The sequence below is a fragment of the Lepidochelys olivacea genome (assembly GCF_965140295.1).
Source record: "Lepidochelys olivacea isolate rLepOli2 genome assembly, chromosome: 5".
Lineage (NCBI taxonomy): Eukaryota > Metazoa > Chordata > Testudines > Cheloniidae > Lepidochelys > Lepidochelys olivacea.
The window spans coordinates 101,119,132-101,141,047 of NC_140415.1; the positions used below are offsets into that span (position 1 = coordinate 101,119,132).

The 21,916-nt window shown below is 40.2% G+C and overlaps 1 protein-coding gene across 2 annotated transcripts in view; it reads right to left on the minus strand.

Annotated features, from left to right (window-relative positions):
* The window catches only part of PGM5 (phosphoglucomutase 5), a 106,370-nt gene that overhangs the window by 66,756 nt on the left and 17,698 nt on the right, over nucleotides 1-21,916 (minus strand). For both annotated transcript variants that reach the window (XM_084629097.1, XM_084629096.1), the window contains exons 3-6: nucleotides 19,151-19,297; nucleotides 15,539-15,664; nucleotides 13,656-13,846; nucleotides 12,692-12,846 (exon numbers count right to left, since the gene is read on the minus strand). In XM_084629097.1, coding sequence (XP_084485223.1) covers nucleotides 12,692-12,846; nucleotides 13,656-13,846; nucleotides 15,539-15,664; nucleotides 19,151-19,297 — 619 coding nt within the window. The remainder of the gene's footprint in view (nucleotides 1-12,691; nucleotides 12,847-13,655; nucleotides 13,847-15,538; nucleotides 15,665-19,150; nucleotides 19,298-21,916) is intronic.

Genomic DNA, 21,916 nt, shown 5'->3' on the forward strand with positions numbered 1-21,916 from the left:
GGTTGGGGCATAATGACCAATTCCGCAAATGCCACCATGCATAATTGCTGCTGGCTAGACTGTGACTAGCCTTTATGCAGTTGTGCAGGGAGTAGGAAGGGGCAAGGCTCCCCTGTGTGGTAATGCAGGCTTGTCACAATTGCAGCCCCCAGCATTCAAGAGAGCACAGAGGCTGCAGGCTAGATGCTGCCTTTGGGAGGAGCAATTGGGTGGAGAGTAGGTAGAGCCACAGAGAGAGTGGGCTGGCCAGGCCGGGAGGGTGAGTGTGTATGCTAAATCCCTAAATGGGTGCAGTAAATTACTTCCAATCCCTCCAATGCAATTAAGCCTCCCTGGGGTACAACGTGCAAATAAATGAAAATACCATAGAGAGGTCCTCTCTACAATACTATATTTCCAGGGTTGCCATTTCTCAGTTGGAAAACCCAGAACAAAAACTATTTTGTTAGCTAACAGCATTTTAATCTGTTTCGCTTATGAACATATTGGAAAGTTTTGCACAAGGTGCAGCTTGTACAGGATTTAGCTTTTTCTCCTTGGAGGTTTGTTTTGTTAAGTGTGCGGGATCCCAACAGGTGGAGTCATTGGGATGTGCCACACCAAGCACTATTCTCAAGTTGCGTTTGCCACCGGTTCAGGATTCAATTCCATAATGGATGACTTTGTGCCTTCTTCCATAAATGTTACTTGAAGTGACTCCCCAAGGGAGTATTTCGTTCAGGACAGAGATCCTGTGCCCCTCTGCCTTGTGAAATCTGAATCATTCCATACACAAAAGCTCTTATAGAACCACTATAAGCAGCTGTTGACATATACAGTAACAGGCACATGGCGGTTTCAAAAGCAAGGACACAGATGGAGACAAGGTACAGTATGTGTTAATTTGGTAAAAACAAATTGAAAATGCAAACATTGATAAGAATAAACAACAAGACAGAGAGCGGTGTTTTGGCAGAAACATCCTCTAATAGCATTTGTGGTGTGCAGACAATAAAACCACTTGGTTCAGAGCTCACCATTCCTCTTATGCAAAACTGCACACACGTACCATAGATCAACAATGGCTTTGATGTCTGACTGCACAGAGTTCATAGCACAAGTGAAGCAAAATTTGACCATTTGGCAGGGATGCAACTGGGTACAATAGCTGTTGAGCAGTAATTCTTAAGGCTATTTTATGCCATTCATTGACCATTCGTTTGAATCACTTTTCAACAGCATTCACTTCTATTTCTGCCCTTAGTTGCAGTCTTTTAACCCCTTACTGGCAGGAAGGGAAAGGATTACAAGAAGAGCGGATGCCTGTGATTCATAAATTCCAGTGCATGACAACGTAAGTCCTTCAAGAGCTCTGGGCCCATTCCAACCTCTGAGGACCACCTAGGTTGCACAGCACAAAGGCTGCTCCCTGCTCTAAGAGAGAAGTGAACCCCCCTTTTTAGCCGCTGTGACCAGCTAGATTAGGTATTCCATAACTGCCCCATTCCCAAGAGCACAGTCTGTGACTCTGCCTTAGCTCTATGGCCCATACACCTAGAAAATGGCTGTCTTTGCTAATCTACAGCACACCGCTGGACTACCACCCTGCATCCTTTTCAGACTCCTTTCTCCTGTGGCGGACTCCTGTGTCAGGCACAATGTAGGAGTCAATCCAGTGCATGTAAGCAGAGAACAGCAAAGAAGAATGTTTTCGTTAAAGGCAAGCTGGCAGGTGTCTTTAATTTCTATTTCAAGGCTTCTGGAAAGCACACAAGAGTCATCCGTGCATAGAAGAAACTAAACAACAACAATACATTAACTCAAGTGAAGGGGTGCTGAGAACTTGGCAAATACTTGTTTTTGTCTATACTGGGCTTTCCTGAGAGGTCACAGAGGCCACCTGGGCATCTGTACTGTAAGAAAACAAAACATTAGCTAGGAACAGTATGTGCATGAAGATTCCTCCCACCTCTCAAAGTCAGACAGACAAATCATTTTATATTCTATGCCAGAGTCACTCACTGTAAACTCTCAGATCCTCAGCAGCTAGGTGCTCTATAAATACAAAAACGTTTTATTATTATATTGACAGCACTTTACTCTTTTGCCTAACTGGCTAAAGTAGATTGAAAACAGGAGGGGAGCTCTCATTGTGCTGGCAAAGGAAAACAGGGAGATATGAGGTTATCCAAACCATAAGCACTCCCCCTTCCTTTTAGAGGAGGGGAGAGTTGTGTTCCCTCCTTTCTACCCCCACCCCACCCCTCTGTACTTTAACCTCCGTTTTTAACTCCAGATCATCAGTTTTTCAGATAAGGCCAATGGTGCTTCATTTAAAAATTTGTAAGTCTTAGCCAGAGGAAGCGATCAGAAGAAAAAGACCTCACACTGGGAATGGATGTATGACCAACAATTATTTGCTTGTATAGACATACCTTGATGATGCCAGCTGGTTCCAAAAGGAACATGCCCAGGTGTACCCTGACAAAGATGCAGAATAAGTCTGCACAGATCCCACCAAATCCACAATACGTGGCCCAAAACACTGTAAGAAGAGTGCTGTAAGCTGAAGTATATTTTAGGGTAGAATACTTAAAAAAAAAATCTATAGATTTAGATATACACTTAAAGGTTAGTTCCACAGTATCTCTGCCCCACTACCTCTCAAATTATATGAAATCTTTGTTTGTCCACCCTGTGATTCAGAGAGAACAAGGGCTGCTCGGATAAAGAACAGGAGAACACATTGCAGCTTCTCAAACCCCGGAGGTCGGTCAGCCTTGGAAGCAAACACATGAGGAGGAAGAGAGAAGAGGAAAGGGTAGAAAAACACGGACACCATTTGAACAAACAACTTCATGCTTTTGTATAAACTCGCCTGTCATAAATCACAGTGACGACAAGAGCACTGGAATAATCAGCAGTGTCGGCAAGACCATACCGTACTACTTGATGTTCCACCTGGACTATCTGCCTTTAAATCAAACTAGCCCATTTATTCCTTTACGAAAACATCCTGAGGATTTTAGAGAGAGATGAAACAGACAGGTTTCTGTGTGAACTGAACAGAATCCTTGTGGAGGTTCGCGGTTTGGAAAGGAAAGGAGGAAAATGATTTGATTTTAATTGTAACTTATTACAAATGAAGAAGTCAAAACTATAGAATGAATCAGCTTTTTTTCAGGCTCACATAAACACAGTGTAATGGGTAGCTCATACCCCAAATTAAAAAAGGAGATACCCATTCTCCACAAAAAGTGACCTCTCACCAGCAACTTCTCAGTACAGAATTTCTGCTACAACTCCCCTGACTCCTTTCATAGCTCCATCCCTACCAGGGTGGCTGTTTGGCCTCCTCAGATTTAGCCCATAAGAGATGCAGCAGACAACTTCTTGTTCCTAAGGAATGAGCCTCAAACGTGCAGGGACAGAGCCTTCCTTCAGGGTAAACTGGCTGTAAAGCAAGATTTGGCCTAGGGACAACTCCCAAAACCTCTTCAAATAATATTGTTTATCTGCAGTGGGAGACACTCTAGGCTGCCATCTGTTCTGTTCATTGGAGAAAACCCTAGTGCTTGTGACAGCAAGCTGTCCATAGTAAGAGTTAATAAGCCTTTGAAGGAGCGGGGCCCTTTGTTTTAACCTCTGTTTTATTCACAAACACAGGGTGGGCTGGCATATCAATTTGCTTTTCTGTTACATTCCTTAATTTGTGTCTTTTTTTTTATTAAACCACTATTGGCCTTTTGGCAGTAGATCCATAGGAACACCTGCGGTACATTCATGGTAACACAAATTTACTGAAAGACAATAAGACAGGTACAGCATTAGGAAGATTACAGATCTTCTATTAACTACCTATCCGTCCACTGCCATATGCAGTCTCATCAGAATACATAGTGAAAGGCTGGTTTTCCCAGTTAATGTATACAAGGTGCAGCCCATTACAGCTAATGAAAAATGTATGTGGGAAGGTCAAAGGGGAGCATTTCTTAATACAGGCACACTTAACAGTGCAACATGCTAACGGTTAAGAAAATGCATTTAGAGAAAAAAACATGCTCCTTACACAGCTAGTTTTAAAAGCAGCTTTTTTGTATTTCCTGTCCCAATGACGGCCCAGTCTTGCTCCTATAGGAATTTAAAGTGTATAAGCAGACCCTATCCAAATCCTAACCTTGAGGCAGATCAAGTCCTTGTTTTCTCGTACATTTACTCTGTCTCAACCCTTTCCTTGCCTCTTAACTCAGGAGATTTTTGAGTACACGCCATGATCTAATATCCGAGGTCAGTCCTGAAAGCTGGGAGTGCCCAACGATAGTACATCATTATTCTGGGCTAGACTGAACGTTCAGGCTCAGCTCTGAGTAAGGGACATTGGATGGCTGCACCACACTGGTCGCAGCCCAGGAAGGAATTGTGCCTCAGAGTAGCAGTTCCTCCTCTGCTCCCCTATTGGTTTGCAGAATGGTAGAGACAGTAATTTATGGAAGTCCCTGGAAAAGCCCAGCTTACTTCCCCCTCACACCTAGCCAGCTATTCTGGCCAGCACATAGGGAGCATCTCCTGCTCTCTTGCTTACAATGAAGTCTGTTTTTCACCAAACTCAGACCCAAGTAGGGAGGTTGGTGGGAGGGGAGGGACTTACTCTTCCTTATTCTGCTGCTAGGTAATAAAAATGAAAAAAAACAAACTTAGCCCTAGTAACGCACACAATCCAAAAATCATACACTCCTGCAGTATGCTGTCTTTGGATTCAGCCCCTTTCTTCCTAGGAGCTGCATCTGCGTAGTGCAGCCATTGCAGAACCCAAGATGCATAGTTGATCACAATCCACTCCTTGTGGAAATTTCCAAGATGTTCAAAGACTCTCATTCTCACCTCTGACTAAGAATACATTTGGTGGCATTCCTACAACTGTCCTGGACTACGTTATGAATAAACCCTCATCCTTGGCACAGCTTAAATTGCACAAGTACAATGACTACTCCCCCTCACTCCATTGTGATATTGGGGACAGCAGTGCTAGAAGGATTATTCTGAATGGTTAGATGGTAACAACTAAAATATAAAAGGGGGAACACCCTATTTTTTCATACCATTCACTTCTGTGGAGTTGGCTCTCAAATTATTTTTTTCTTCATTTGTCAGAAAATAACTAAACCCAAAGTTCACCATAAAACAGACTAATTGTGACTTCAGGCTGTTCCACTCTCTTTTAATGTGTGACAGGTGACTACAGATTTAGAAAAAATTATGATGAAATGCAGAAGAACTCGAACAAATTCTGCCTGCTCTGGGTTTTATGAGGCTTGGGCAAGTGTACAAGGGAACTGTCAACAGTTGCCCAGGGAATTCTTGGCCTATTACAGCTGCTTTGAATCAACAGTCAAATCAACATTACAAAGAAATCAAAACATCTTTCTCTGAAGCAGGGTGAGAAGTCCTGTTTCCATGTGGAATCTTACACTGCAGATATGTTTCTTCAGTTCTGACAGGCTATTAGTTTGAAGTTGAAACTTAAGGAGTGTCCTTGACTGAAAGGGCATGGTCATTAAATATTTGCCTGAAAATTAATCTCTTAAGGAAGGGGGAAAAAACCCATATACATCCGAAATGTGCACTGCCATGACCATGGCATGAAGGAATGTGTTCATCAGTACAAACTAGGATAATGAGGCTGTGGACAGACAGCCAAAAACACAGCAGGCCTATCCAGGCAAACATCTAACTAGATGTAACACACTGCACATATCACTGCACATTATCACATATCACACTGCACATATCACATCCTGCATCAAAGAGGAGTTGGATTTGCTCCCTTGGACAAATTTAGAATATATAGATCATTACCACTCTATCTGCATATTTAGGAAACATCCACTGATGAAACAATAATGGGATTGGGATCTGTTGCCAGCATAATATATAACATACAATGGCAGATAGATACCACCAAGCAAAACCAACATGCGTTGCTAGAGAAGAAATTAGTTGAAATGAAATTCTCTCTCTCTTTAAATCCTCTTTGACAGGTTATTTTTGTCTAACCAAAACAATTATCTCCTTAATGTGAACGACAGCTGGTACAATGAAATTTTACATTTGTTTATAAGGTATATAGGCGTATATAGGACTTGCACTATGCAGATATTTTTAATTCAGTGCTCTAGTGCCCTTTAAAAAAAGAATAGCAGCACCTAGTTTGCATCAGTAGTACATATGCTAACATAAAAGTTTGTGATATCAAGTTTTAAGGGCCCCAGTTTTTATACATTATTCCTTGAATGTACTGAACTATGTTTTTGAAGGCTTGGTGCAATTGTCCTTCTGATTAACCAACTTTCTGACAGTAATATTTCCATTAGTGCTTCTGCTCAGTCTAATTTAAAAGCACTATACAATTGACTTAGCTGGAGACAGACATCTTAAAAAATGTACCGCAACTCTACCGCAGATAAGAAAGAGAGCGTGAGACTGACTTATCTTTCTTTGGTAGTGTGTTCAGAAACAAAGTCCCGATTTGCATATATACTCAAATCACACTCACATCTCCATTGAGATGTCATGCACATGGAAAGTGGGATTTTAACCTACTTGCAGTCTTAGTTTGGGAAGGGCCCACTCGTTATTCAACATAAAGGACATTTTAAAATCAAATGCCATTCAGGGAAGGGTGCTAGAGTTTAGGATTCTCAGTCTCAACAGTGTCCTTTATGCTGGGTAGCTTTTCTCCTTAATTAAAGCTAGATAATACTTAAAATATACAGGAAATAAGACAGAAAAAAGGAATCATGAAGAAACTACAAGTTGTAGAAGGACCAAAAGACAGCAAAAACCCATATGGTAGGTATAATGAAGAACTCTTGGATAGATTTTTTTTGCCAAAGCTATTACTAAGCAGTGGGTAGGAACATTGTGGGATTGTACTAGGAGGCTTAGCTGCACCCTTGCCATGGCACGTTGGCACTTGCTGTCTACAGTGGCACTTCAACAGCTGCAGAGGCACGCTTAGCTTTGCTCAGAGCAAACGCAAGCACCGTGGTAGTGTGAACCTCTGTGCATCACTGCAAACACTTGTGTGCAGACGTACGGCATTTTACAGATGTGCTAGAGGGTTGCAATGGTGCTTTTAACTCCATAATTCCCTGACCCTTGCTCTTCTGCTGTAACTACTAGACTGTCTATTCTGCCTTTCAAATCTACCCAACTTTCTCTTTCATATAGAAACCACTTTTACTTATCTGGAGGCACTCATTTCAGAGAGCATTAGCTAAATGTCAGTGTTCTGTTTGCTTTGGATCTGCTGGCTGTGCAGAAATTAGACACTGAAGTACACTTTGTTATGATAAAGGTTTGGTAAACAGGGTGTACCTTCATTTTATACACAACGCACACCAAGGCAAGTGTTGCCAGAGAAATGAAGCCTGATGTATGGAGTCTCAGGAGGTAGACACTGCCACAATCCTGTTGATGTTGGATCACATTAAAGCAGATGCTTCCTGTCAACTGCTACACTTTCCCCAAAGTACATATTAGTGTATTCAAACAATCACTTCAACCAAACATATGTCAAGGGCCTCTATTTAAACATCTTAACTGAATTCTCTTGTAATCCAGTGTTCCATTTGTTAGTACCGTATTCCTAAGCAACATTAAGTCCTCTGGATTACCGCTTCCTTCTGTTTAAGTTTAATAATACACGGTGAAAAACTATTAAACACAGCTCCACATACAGAAGAGAACACATTGACATGGCTGCATCTAACTTTCTAAATCCTTTGGAATGTTTCACATACCATAAGGGGTCTTTATAAAATAAAAGGAATCCTTCAAAGGTAATTATTTACACTAAACTGTGGCTGGTCTTCATGTGGCTGCACCATAAGGACAGCCGTGCTTACAGAGAGGAACTATGGACTGCCCACCATCACACGTTAGCATTGCCTCCATAAGAGCTGTCAAGAATCACAGTCCCCATGTTCTAGACGTGTAGGGGTACTACTGAGTTGATCCTCTCTCTCGCTGAGGAGACAGCACCATGGCTCCGCCCCTCCCATAAACTGGACAGTAGAGATGGTTGGCCAACTGAAGGCATATATTCACACATACACATCCTCAGCGCAACTGGGTAGCGCTACAAGGCCTCCTGGTGCTTTTCCTTGGCCAATGTAACAAGCATTTTGTTACTTCATTATTCCGATGAAGTGAGCTGTAGCTCACGAAAGCTTATGCTCAAATAAATTGGTTAGTCTCTAAGGTGCCACAAGTACTCGTTTTCTTTTTATTTTATACCTAATCATTCTAGTTGATACCAGGAAGAAGAGATATTACTTATTAGTATAGATAGGCAAACCATTTAGGATGAAAAAAGAATTAGCCCAAATTGTCTTTCATCCCCTCAACAAAATCCACACTTTTTTTTGTAGCATGGACCAGTTTAGAAAGTCCCTTTCTTAGGATCTGATTCCACTGAAGTCACTGGGAGCTTTGCCACAAACTTCAGTGGAAGTAAAATCAGGCCCTTATTCCCAACTTCTCTTTTTTACCTTGACGCTCTCCCCACTGCTGCTTTTGCTGCTTTGACCAGACCCAGCTACAGACCCTGGCTATCATCTTTTTGACTCCACATTCTCTCTTGACATGCATATCCAGTTCTGCATAACATTTCCAAGACCCAGACCTTTCTCTCTTCCCATCCTGTAAAAACTGGTGGAGAGAGACTATCATTTTAAGAGGTGCTGCAGTTCTGTCTTTTGTTTATGATGGTAGGATAATGAATATATAATTACAGTCACAGTGCAGAATATAAGGGAATACATGTGTTATGCTCTGGTTTTAGTCATCATTTTGATTATAGGGATAGGATGAATATTCACAGAAAATGTATTATGCCATCACATTTTTAGCACAGAGGATTCTCTGTGGTGAACCTCTGCTCCCAAACAATATAGATGAAAAGTGTATGTTAATTACAAATGCAAGATTCGCTTTGTGGACACTGAATTCTGATCTTGCTGGATCAAGGAGGTGTCAGGAGAGACGTGGAAGCCTATTTTAACCAAGACCTACAAGGCCATCTTGGAGCTTTTACTCTTAAGCCTTAACAATTCATATTTCTTATAGTAACTAACAGCATATGACACAGTAGTCATCTTCTAAGGACAGGCATGAGATCATTTCCTCATCTTCTGCCAGCACTAATGTTCATGGTATACACTTTAATTACTCCTGGTTTCCTTTCCCGTGCATGAGCTCACAAACAGTTTTATGAGTGAATATGAAACATGGTTCTATCAGAGTTCTCCCCTGAGTATGGCAGCCCAGCCCACCAGAAAGGCATAAAAAGGACCAACAAAAGATATATTTGTTCATTCTGCACAGTCTATCTCCCACAATAGACAAAAAGTTACATCTTTTAAATATTAATTTATTAAGAATGGCAATTTCTTCTCTATTTACATACTAAGATAATAAAGATTAATATTAAATACCATATTTTTCCCTACTCCCATGTAGAACTGCACAAATTTGATTTTTAGGTTCTCTTTTGTGACTGTACAGGGAATGCACTTTGCCTTCAAAAAGGCAACACCTTTCCCAGTTCTATGATCATGCATAGGCTACACAATAGGTGAGTTTCTATAGTTTTTCTTTCAAGTTAGCCATTTAACCCACAACAATGGAAGTAAACATGCTGTAAACGTATAGGGCTTGATTCTCTATTTTCTTCCACCCATTTTACATTGGTATAATTCCATTGACTTCAACAGAATTTTTCCTAACGTACACGGTTGTAAATGAAATTAGAATCTGGCTCACAGTGAAATCTACATAAAATACCACTTCCCTAAGTAACCCCAGTCTTAAAAACCACTTCAGAGTATGCACAAAGATTTCAGATACAAGTTTTCTAAAACATTGTAAAGATTGCCTCTTCTATACAACCAATTTTTGCTGTAACTTGGGTGGTCATTTAAGGCAAGTTTCACTGTAAAACTTGGAATCAGTGATGGCTTGGCCATTCATTCAGGGAACTCTTCTTTGGAAAAGGCATTTGTGATATTGCTTGCAGTGTTCCAATGCACGTACTTAGCACACACATGGAAAAAGTGATTTGCAGTAGATAAAGTAATGACCATTTATTATTAAACCTCAGTTCAACTTTAAAATCTAGCTTGGAGTCCTAAAGAAACGGTTTCAACATGTGCACTCAGTAAAGTAGCCCTTTAAAAAAAAAAATCACACATATTAATCAGAACAACGCACTTGAACCACTGGATCTCAGAGCTCTAGCAAGTCAGTAAGAGAAATCAAGCAATTTAGACTGTCTTAAGCCACAATGGAAAGTGGAGAACTAGAGGACTCCAGCTTCTAGCACTTGTAGTCTTTCAATCTTCAAGGAAAACAAAAACAACCCTAAAGCAAAAGCAAACAAACAAACAAGAAACAAAAATCACATGCACCACGTATGCAGTAACTAGACCTAATGTTAATAAACATTTGTAGGAATGGCTGGGAAAATATGTACATCTTTAACTAACTTCCATCATTATCAACCACTCTGTTCTATTTTTTAAAATAAGCCTTAGCCCCATAAAAATAACACTGGTAATGTTGAAACAAATTAAGCAGTAACTCACTTGAGACCATCTGGAAACCAACAGATCAAGTAAACATGGTCAAGAATCCACGTCAACTGCTGAGAGTGTTGCTGAGGTGGACTTCAGCACGTTCATAACCTCTAATACATTTAGCTACTACATGCGCGCGGAGCTGGGGGGGGCGGGAGGGGGGGCAAATGTGTTTAAAATGTCCTAGAAATCCCGAACTGTAGGTCCAACATGACTCTTCTCTATTTCCTTTTAATGAAACCATGGTATCTCATGAAAAAGATAGATTCCATTTTACCAAGGGGAATTTTCAGAGACCTACACGGAGTGTGTGTTTGGGGCCGGAGAGGGGGAAACCTGAAAATACTGCGTAATTTCCTTAAAGGCTCAACATTTATGTACAGTAGGGAAAACTTCTTTGAAAAATCCATCAACCATCAAGGGCATGTGAACTGTCAACTTTAAAAGCTGTTGTCAGTTTCAAAAGTCCCATGAGTAGGGACCACACTGTATTACTATCCTTGGTTTTTTTTTTTTGCCATTAATCTTTTCATGCTATTAATATTTCATTTTTAAAACCACTGTTTCCCGACTAGACACCATTTGGTATAGACAGCCACTTATTTATCAGTCCTAGGATAATATATGCTTGGACACCAACTGTTCAGATTCCAGCTGGTTGGAATAATAAATGCTATATCACAATTGATTATATATAATCTTTTTAAATGTTCACTTAGTGTTGCATTAGGCCTTCATCTTTCTCTCACTCTCTAACTTTTATAAATATTATAAGTAGGACTGTCAGGTTTAGTCTTAAACCAATATTTATTAGGAAATGGACTAAAGTAATTACGGTCAGGAATTACTGGTAAATGCTTGTTGATCCAGAAAGAGGTCAAATGGTAATTTCCTGTTTCCTGCCTGTCTGCTTTGCCTCAGGTTTTGAGCTGTTTCCGTCCTAATGAAGGACGGGCAAACTAGACTATTATTTTATCCAAACTACTTGAAAGTTGAAGCAAAATTTTGAGATATGTGAAGGTTTTATAACTTAAAATATGTTTTCATTTTTACATACTTTTGATTTCCTTTTGGAAATGGAAGCACCAAAATACCACAAAGTTTCTGGGTATCACCGTATTTCCAGTCTAACCAGAAGCAGGCGGTATCAAGAATATCTGGAGATATCCAAGAACAGACTAATTCCCAATCCAGTTTTGCAGAGGCAGGAGATTGTGTAATTCAGTTATGGTTTAGTTGTTTATTCAAACTGAAAACTTGTAAAGATCCTCAATTCGTGGATACTGACCAAAAGCAGGGATGACTGGCCACAGGGAACATGCATAATGCAAAAAAAGGTGCATTGGTTTCTCCAGTTAAGCAATTATTTACCAATAAGTTCACCCTAAAAACCTCAATCAAAAGTTGTCAAAAATTTTAGAAAGCCCGATCGCAAGATTTCACAGTTTTGTAGGCTGCCACATGAGCTTGGTGAAATTTGTTATGGGTTGTGTTAAATCCTCATTCAAACTGATGCCCTTCATTTAAGATAGTTATAAGAGACAGTTAAGTGGGCACACCTAAAACAAGGTCTAATAGAGTTTGCCCAGAAAGTAGCACCTTGTGGACAACGGGTTCCACTTAGTATTGAGAGCAGGTGTGTGGGTAGGTGGGGGAGAGAGAACACACGAAAACTGAGAGCAGACAAGAACAGATAGAGAGGCAGAGGCTAAAAAGCACAAAAGACAAGCAGTAACCTAGGAGCACAAAGTGACCCTGGGAAAAGCTGGAGAGAGTGTTTTTGGACAAGGTGTGTTGGCTAAAGAGACTTGGGGCTATAAACTAAAATACTGCTCCTTTTGTTATTAGTTCCTCCCACGTTCAGAGAAGCAGAATTTTGCACACTTCTTGTAAATGAACAAGATGGCATCAAAGAGAATACCAGACTCCATCAATTTCTACTTCCAACTGGAAAACCCCAGGGCTCCAAAATTTGACTAGCTGCTTGCCTTGAAAAGGGGCAACAATATCAAAGATTTAAGAAGTCACAACTAATGTCAAGACCATGGTGATAAAAATAAAACTTGCTCCCTTACCTGTCCAGTGCTGTGCTGGTAGGCATGCTTCTACCGAACCCTCGAACACCCATCTGACGGAAATATGGAATGCAAGAAAGATTGGCGGCAATAATTGCCAGTGAATCAGAAGGGTTCACAAAGAAACCATTTTGACCTAGGATCATATAGCGGTCCTGAAGAGACAAGAAAGAGAAAATGTCAGAGAGAAATCAGGTGGAGTACCTCATCACTGCAAGCTTATCATCTCCCTATCAAACCACATCTCCTTCCAGCCCAATGAATGAAAATTCCAAGATGCTCCCTGTTTCCAGTCTCCTACATGGCATTTTGGTGGGCTTGTGGCTACCCTAGTGTAAGATAATCTTTTTGCTGATGATATGTACAAGCCAGAGACAGGCAGTTAATTTGTATCAACTGAATATTGACAACAGTAATATAGCTTTTGTACCTCAATAGCCTCTTTGTCCTTTTCCTCCCCACCTCTCTCTCACCACATATACACCTGTCTTGAGAGGACACCAAGTTATTGCTATAATACTTTGCTGTTTATATTGCTGGTAGTAAGAACACAAGATTTAAAAAACAAAAACAAACAGAGCTTGTGATTCAGTGCCTGTCTTAAGTGCAGAAAATTCACTTAGCTGAAGCACAAAAGGAATTTTAGAATCTCAGCCAAAATTAACTTCATTCAGTTGCCAGTTACGAAGATAGAAAAAAATTCAGCATATGTAAATGAGGGAGACTAAGACAAATTGGGCCAAATATTTAGTGTCCCCTCAGCCTGACCTACAAATTTGCAGGGGCAATCAACTGAGGGCACAAATGATATCATTTGGACGTGATTTGTGGGAACAACTGCTATCATCTGTGCATGCAAATAACTGCATCCTCAAAATTGGGCCTATTATGCTTCAATGTCTAACAGATGCAATAGCAAAGATGACATCCTTGATCCAAAACCCAGATTGGCTGTAATACTTACTCCATCAGCATCAAAAGCAGCTCCAAATCCATATTCTCCTCCTTTCATAGCCTCGAGCAGGGTAGTTGCGTATGTTAAGTTTGGGTCAGGAAGTTGCCCACCAAAATCCTCCAGAGGAATACAGTTTATTGCAGAATTTGCAGGAGCTCCTAATTCATCACACAGGACTTTCCTTACATAGGGTCCCATAACTACAAAAAGAATTTGCAATCGATTTTCAAGAGCATACACACTTCAAATTCCAATATTCACAGCAACATGGAAACTTAATAGAAGACTTAACTAGTGCATTCGCATTGCACACACATCTCTGTCATACCAACTGACAGAAAAACAAATATTTCACTGAACACTGTGTAATTCCCCCTCCTCCCTCTAGGGTTATCAGTGGGAACTCTGTTAGCTCAGATAGTAGACATCCATGCTTTTGCTACTAAGTAACTCTGTTAGCTGGTAACAGTAGTAGGCTCTTATCCCCTATGTTGGTCAACCACACACAGTTATCATACATATTTCAGCCTTGTCTTCACTAGGAAAAAATATAGTGTTAGCTAATGCATAGTAACAAACTCATGGTAAAATCCTGGACAAAGCAGTTGTAGTTTTAACATGTGTTATCAACGCAAGGTAAATATTAAGGGAACAAGCACATTGGGAGTGTTTACCTTGAGCTGATAACACACATTAAAATTATAATTGCCTTGTCCACATTATTTTACCACGTTAGTCATCACATCCTAGCTAATGTGATAAAAAGCCACCTTTTCCTAGTGTTGATGCACTTTCATTATGCACAGTTTGACCATCTAAACCAGTAACTAAAATTTTACAAACTCCATTCCTCAGCCACGGAATTTGTATTGAAAAAATCTCTTGAGTATTATTAAATATTAATGCCAAATCCCCTACCATCAAATCCCAGAAAAAAATATTAAAATGAAAATGGAGCTGTTAAAAATACAAACTGCATTTATTAGCTAGTGATCGTGATGCACAGCCACCTGTCAAACTGCTCCTCTCCACCATTCTCTTCTAAATAAAGAGAGAACAATCTTTTAAGCTTAATGCTCATTAAAGGAATCATAAATAAATCCCAAGGTTTTTGATATCTACTGAACAACATCAGTGTAAACTTTCCTGCACCTTGACCTGAAGAAGGTCGTTCAGTCGCCATATCCAGCCTTCTGCCTCTGTTGAGACGACCAATGAGTACAAATTAATGTAAATTGTAATGGTATGTTCATAATGTTTATTATAACTGTGCATAAAGAACCCATAAAAATTCAGACGGCGATGAATTCACTAAAATCCTGCAACAGATTTGAGTTAGTCACCTAAAGATGAAAAAGTCCCTCTCTCCACACACACAGTATATCTTTCTTATTCACAGCCTTCAATTACATAAAAGGTCCATATCTTGTAATTTTAAACACAATATGCAATGATTTATAAACCACATTATAATGTCTGAACAAATATGCTATATATAGACTGCAATGAACAATTACTATCAAGAGAGCACATTCCTTTAATAAGTTCTCTCTTTTTTAATATGCACTGTGATACCTTTATTCCACAAGCTGTTTTTGCTACAGTGATCAACCAAATCCTCAAAAAGAAAAGGAGGACTTGTGGCACCTTAGAGACTAAAAAAATTTATTTGAGCATAAGCTTTCGTGAGCTACAGCAGTGCATGCATCCGATGAAGTGAGCTGTAGCTCACGAAAGCTTATGCTCAAATAGATTTGTTAGTCTCTAAGGTGCCACAAGTCCTCCTTTTCTTTTTGCGGATATTAGCACAACATCATAATAAAATACCCTGAAATAGTTTACAGTATTGGGTATGTTTTAACTTTTCTTGCCACAGAGACTCACGGTCCTACCTCCGTTCATGGCATCAATTCTTATTTTAAGCTGATTGGGTCCAGTCAGCAAGCTTCTGATCATGTTAAAGTCAAAGACAGTTCGAAGCAGATTGAGGTAGATATCCACTGAATCCACTATTTCAACTGGGGAGATAGAAGAAATTACTAGAGTTGATCACATAGAGAGACGGACAAACTGAGCACTAACCTCTCTCCAAAGACACCTAAACATCTATTTACACACTAAACAAGACCAGATCATGCAACACCTTGGAATCAAAAGCTTGATCCAAATTCTACTTAAGTCAATTGAAAGACTCCCATTGATTTCAATGGGGTTTGGATAAGGCCTCAACTCCCGTGTAAATCAATGGAGCTTTGCCTGCTTAAGAACTGCAGGACCAGAATGTATTAAGGGTCTGTATTACTGTGAATGTATTTCAATAAAATACAATACTTAGAAATAAAAACTTTGTTTTATATTCAAAATATATTTTGCCAACTTTTTCCATTGGCATCAACAAATAAAAATGGATCAAACTAAACAGGACTGGTCTTAAAGCTCTGAAGGTATTGATCATCCTAGAGAAGAACGACACCGAGAAAAAGGCAACCCACCAACTGAAATTTGTCTTTTTATCTGACTGCCCAAGGTCCAAATTTGGGGGGGTGGGTGGGGGAATTATAAGCCAGCATCCTGCTCTTTCTCCTCACTCTGCCAAGGGGGCACCAACCACCCGAAGGCAGCACCCTCTGCCTTGGCACCACTAATCCCAGCCCAGTACAGAGGAGGGGCACATTTGAAATCAAGCCTGCCCTGCATTCACTCTGCAGTGGCAAGTGATGGAGGGGTGGGGAAGGTAGGGAGCTGCAGCATGGGGCTGGGGGGAAGACGGAGCCTGTGCTGCCATCACTGGGGAAAAGATGCCCTGTCCATGCACTACTGCCTGTTACAATAGCAACTCCCTCCCGGAGATGAGGAGGAAGGGTGGGGAGCAGAACTGGCTGTATGGCAGAAGGGGGGTTGTCCTTCTTTTGTGCCGTTTCCTTTGCCCAAAATAAACAAATTGAAAATAAGAAACCATAACCTTTTTCTTTATTTGTTTGCAACCTCCGCAAGAGTGAATCTCTCAGTATCTGTATTATTTGGTATATAAAGTGCCTGGAGCATGATCCTTAGCTAACTAGCAAACAGAGTGTAGATCCTGCCAACTATGCCACTCTGATGCTTCCCCGGGGGTACCCAGGGTTGTGAGGTACCTCCCTAGCACCTCCCCTTAGGGTGAGGAAGCCTTGTCTGTGCCTGTTGTGAGTCTATTCCCAACAGCACTAGCCTCTGGTAACACAAGCACTGCCTTGGCCTCTGTACAGGTTAGCAATAGGCACACACCAATCCCTGTGTCCTCAAAGCATCCCCCTGGAGTGCCCACCCCTGATCCACTGGACCACTCACAGCAATCCCAGATCAGCTCCAAAGGGAACAATACACCCTCTCTTACCAGTTACACCTTAGATTATGCACCAGTTACACCTTAAATTATGCCTCCATTGTTTATAGTAAAAACAGGAAGTTTATTTAACAAAGAACAGAGATTTAAGACAAAGAAAGTAGAATTAATGGAAACAAATGGTTACATATAAAATAAAATCACACATGCTTTTGAGAGCTAAACTTAACTAGCAAGACATTTCCCTATCTCATAAAGGGTAGCTCACTCAAAGTCTCTCTCCCAGCAACAAACAGCTAGACCAGCTGTGATCCTCCATCCATAAAACAAGCCCTGCCTGTCCCCTCAGTGAAGGATGCAGAGTGAGCCGGGGTACCTATAGTTATAGTCCAAAAATCCATATTTTTCACTATAGATCCCTCCTGCTGGTTTATTTCTTTCTGTAAACTCCCTCTCTGGAAGATGTCACAATCCCCTCATTAGCATTTAGCTCAAACTGCATATGGGCATCCACTGTGAACCATATAGTACGCAGTTTACTAATTGACAGACAGACAGACAATCTCTTTCCTGAAAGAAAACTTGACTAATCACCTTTTGGTGACCAGCCCCAAGTCACTGACCTTAAGAACATAACCTTCCGTATATATCCATAACTCCTTCCATATTATCCCTACATACATTTTCTAATGATTATGATGATCAATGTGACACAGGCTTTCAGTAGAGACTTTGTGACACTCTTTGTTGAATTAGTATGTAGATACCCAGACCCCGGGGATCCCAGTAACACTTATGCACCACTGTGCCCTCTGCCCATTAGTACCAAGAGGTCCCTGGGTCACAGGGGAGCAGGCCTGGCTGTGGGGCAGAGAGGAAGACCCTAAAATTCCTTCCCTCAAGGAAGCCTGAAGCCAGCTGGGAGGGGGGTAAGGGAGATGAGGCTCTGGGAAGGATATAGAAAGGCGGGGTCCCAGAAAGGGGTGAGCACAGGGGCTTGTGGCGCTCCTCTGTAGTTTCTAATGCTCTGTGGTTTTTCAATGGGAAGCTAACTGGTTTGAAGTACTATGTAGAAGTACTCAAAAATTGTCCATCAAGTTGTTTTTTATTGTATATTTAAATTCCAATCTGAAAATTTGCTCCCCTTTCCCCCAAGAAATATCTGAATTGGCACCACTGGCACTGCAATGCTGTGCGCCAAGCAGCCATGTCCAGACTGCAGCCCCAGGGGACAAGACCTGCTGTTGCAGTGTGGGTGCCGGCGGGCTTGCCCTGAAACACACCCACACAGGGGGCCTTCCCAGTGCACTAGGCCTGCAGCTCACCTAAAACATTCCCATGACCCACTGGGAAATGCTGCTGTATGTGACACACCAAGACCCATCTAGGGAATGGGACTTATTTAACACATCAGGCCGAACTGTACAGGTATCCCATACACAAGCCAAATGTCTCATTCCTTCATAACTTACAGAACAGTTTAACAACAGGACATCCTATCCAACTTGGCCATTGGGATTACTCTCATGCTTAAAGTTAAGCATGTGCCGAATCAATGCCTTAGATATTAACTAGTACACTTAGACCTGATCTCATGTGGTGCTGAACCACCTCCATATTTGGAGTCTGAGAGTGGAGGGCATGCCACAGCTCTCAGGCATGAACCTTTTCGGGGGGGGAAGTGTAGTCAAACAACACTCTAGCTGGGGCTATAAGAGTGTCCCTCTGGCACTTAGAATTGTTGAATTGGGGCCTATCTAGCAAATTGCTTTAGGCATGTGTTTGACCATAATAGAATGGATGCTCACACTTAAAGTTAAGCATGTGCTTCAGTGTTTTGCTGCACTGGGGCTTTAATACACCAACTCTTAGCCTCAAGCTTCAGAGGGGTAGCCATGTTAGTCTGGATCTGTAAAAGTGGCAAAAAGCTCATGCTCCAATACGTCTGTTAGTCTATAAGGTGCCACAGGACTCTTTGCCTCAATTTCCCCATCTGTAAAAATAGAGATGAGATTTACTTACCTATTCTGCAGGGTTGTGAGGATTAATGTTTTTAAGGCACTGTGAAGAATAATCTAAGCACTGTTTAAATACTTACATTATTGTCATTCTGTGGCAACTCTTTTTATAAACAGAATCTATGGATTTAGCATACAACTTGGATAAAAAGACAGACTGGTACCTCGGAAAGGTTTGAATTTGTTCTCCAGATCAAATTCTTGTCTTCCCAGCCGAGATAAGTCAACTCTGAGATCGGGGCAAATGGCATATTCTTCAAGGGTTTTGCTGATCTGATAGATTTTGTCTGAAACAGTATCTGGGGCAGGTCCTGGAAGACAAACATTAAGAAGCTTTTATCTGACAATGGCTCACTTTCCAAATACAAAAAGAATCTGTTCTCTATTGTAATCGACTGCAAATCGCTCTGATTCAAAATAAATAAGCCCAGAAAAAAAGGCTGGAGTAAAATACAGATTTTTTTTCCACTTAAAGCAAAACACAGAGTTAATACGTTTCTGTAAGAAATAGAACACTGAAACCAGAATATATTTTTCTGATTTTTTTTTACTAATAAAAAACATCATACAAATAAATCATTTTCGGGGGGGGGGGGGAGCCATGATCATTTGGATGTATTGCTAAAGAAATCTGCCACTCATGGATACTCTTCAGTAAATCTCAATGTGCGTGTTGAAATAAAACTGGTATTTCATGAATTGCTTATCCATTTTTGCAAATGCTGCAAAGATGTGCTTAAAAAGTCAAAAGTAAATTCAGGTCCAGGATAGCAGAGTGCAATGTTCTTCTTCTGTCCAACCCAGTTCAATTTTGACACATGTATGAAGCTCAAATATCTGAGAGTTTTAAATAACCTTATTGCCCTTTGGCCTAAATTTAAAAAAATGCATTTGGTTCACCAGTTTTATAGTAACATTTACCTGCAGAACATCTCTGACTGTTCAACAACACACATTTGTGTTAGAAATTCAAAATTCCTTAATTTGTTAACATACAAATTGATCTGGAGTAAACATGTTAATCAAAGAATATAATTCACATCGCAATTGTATATTAACTGATTTGCTAGTTTTTAAAACTAGGTATATTTTAAAAAGATATACTATAGCTCAAACAGAAGTCATGGGCTTAATGCAGAAATTGCTAGGTGAGGTTCTGTTTTTTTATACAGGTCAGTTTTTATTATCACAATGGTCACTTATGGTCTTAAAATCTATGAATCTATAATATTAAAGCATAGTTCTGCTCTGAAAAATGACTCTTTCTGCTCCCTTAAAGACATTGCTTCAGCACCTTCATACACCTCTTTTACTTCTAATTGCACACCATTCCCAGTAATGTTGTTGAATTCAGTGCAGCTTTGCCATAAAATTAGGGTATCAATCATGCCACATAAGGTAAGTGTAATGCACAATATTCTACAAGGGATTGTGGTAGCAATACAGACAATGATTGCTTAACTTCTTGTTATAATACAATCATTTAGCTAGGAAGAGACCTCTGCTCATTTCATTCCAACCCCTCCGGAGAGTCAGGACAGATTTCATTAGTCCTAAATCACTCTTGATAGATGGGTGTCTAGTGATAATATTTCCAGCTAAAGTGATACCACAGCCTCCCCTGGCAGCTTGCTCTACTGCCTAACTGTTCTCATAGTTAGAAAGTTTTTCTTAATACTGAACCTATATTTTCCCAGCTGCAACTTAAGCCTATTACTTTTTATTATGCCCTTGTTGACTAATGAGAATAATTGGTCTGTCTCATCTGTTCTTGAGGAAAGTTTTATTTTTAAAGCTTAATAAACTATATGGATTTTCCTTAAAATACCAAAGCAGGCAAAAGAAAAAAACTCCAACTGTTACGCATCTGTCAAGCAGATTCTCGGGGGAGAGGATTTAAGTTTGCTGAGACAGTGTGCCCAGTGGTTAAGGCATGAGACTTTTGTGCTTTAGTCCTGACGCTCCCACTGACTTGATGTCTGATGTTAGGCAAGCCACTTAACCTCTCTGGGATTCAGACATGGGCTATGCACGAAGTTGAACTGGTTTTACATCACACTTTTAGTGTGATGCAACTGATGTGCGTAGAAAAGCCCTAAGTTTCCCCACCTTGAACATGAAGATAATAAATAAAGCTGGGTAAACAAACTGATATTTTAGCTTGCTGGCAGTTCAAAAATAAATAAATAATACATTTGTTTCAGGTCAAATTAAATGTTTCATTCTAACTGACACAAACATTTCATTTTGATCTTGAGCATTTTTAAAAGTTGTGGGGGTTTTATAATAAAACTGAAGGACATTTCTAAACAAGAAGTTGTTTCAAATTGAAAAGTCAAAATGCTAATGTTTGCAAATGTTGAAACAAAATATTGACTTTTTCAGAATTTCCCTCTTTCTTTCGCCACAAACAGAAATTCATGAATCACTTCAGTGTCACCGAATCTGCATTTTTTGCCAACAAATTTCAGTTGAAAATTTTGCCCAGTTCTAACAACAACATTCACTTTTGTAAAGGATAGGAGATTTTCAGATGAAAAAGCACTATAAAGTACAAAGTATTATTAATCATTGTTATGATGTATTATGGAAGCATAAAACAAAGTAATAATATGATCTTTACAGGTGAATGTCCATGCTTAAGAAAATGAGGGACTAGACTGACAGTACTAGCTAAAGTCTCATCTCTTGTCTACACACAAATTATATCACTTTAACTGTACCAGTGTATTTAAAGCAGTACAACCCTTTGTGTGGGTGAAGTTATACTAGTTTAAATGTACTTATAAGAATATAGTTTGTTCCCATACAGGAAGACAAGGGCACAGTCCCTTAGGTGCTTTTGAAACTCCCAACCTTAAAGCAAATGCCAATATATGTATGATGGAAATGTGAGTAGAATAGGACTCCATAATGTTAAGTTCCATAAA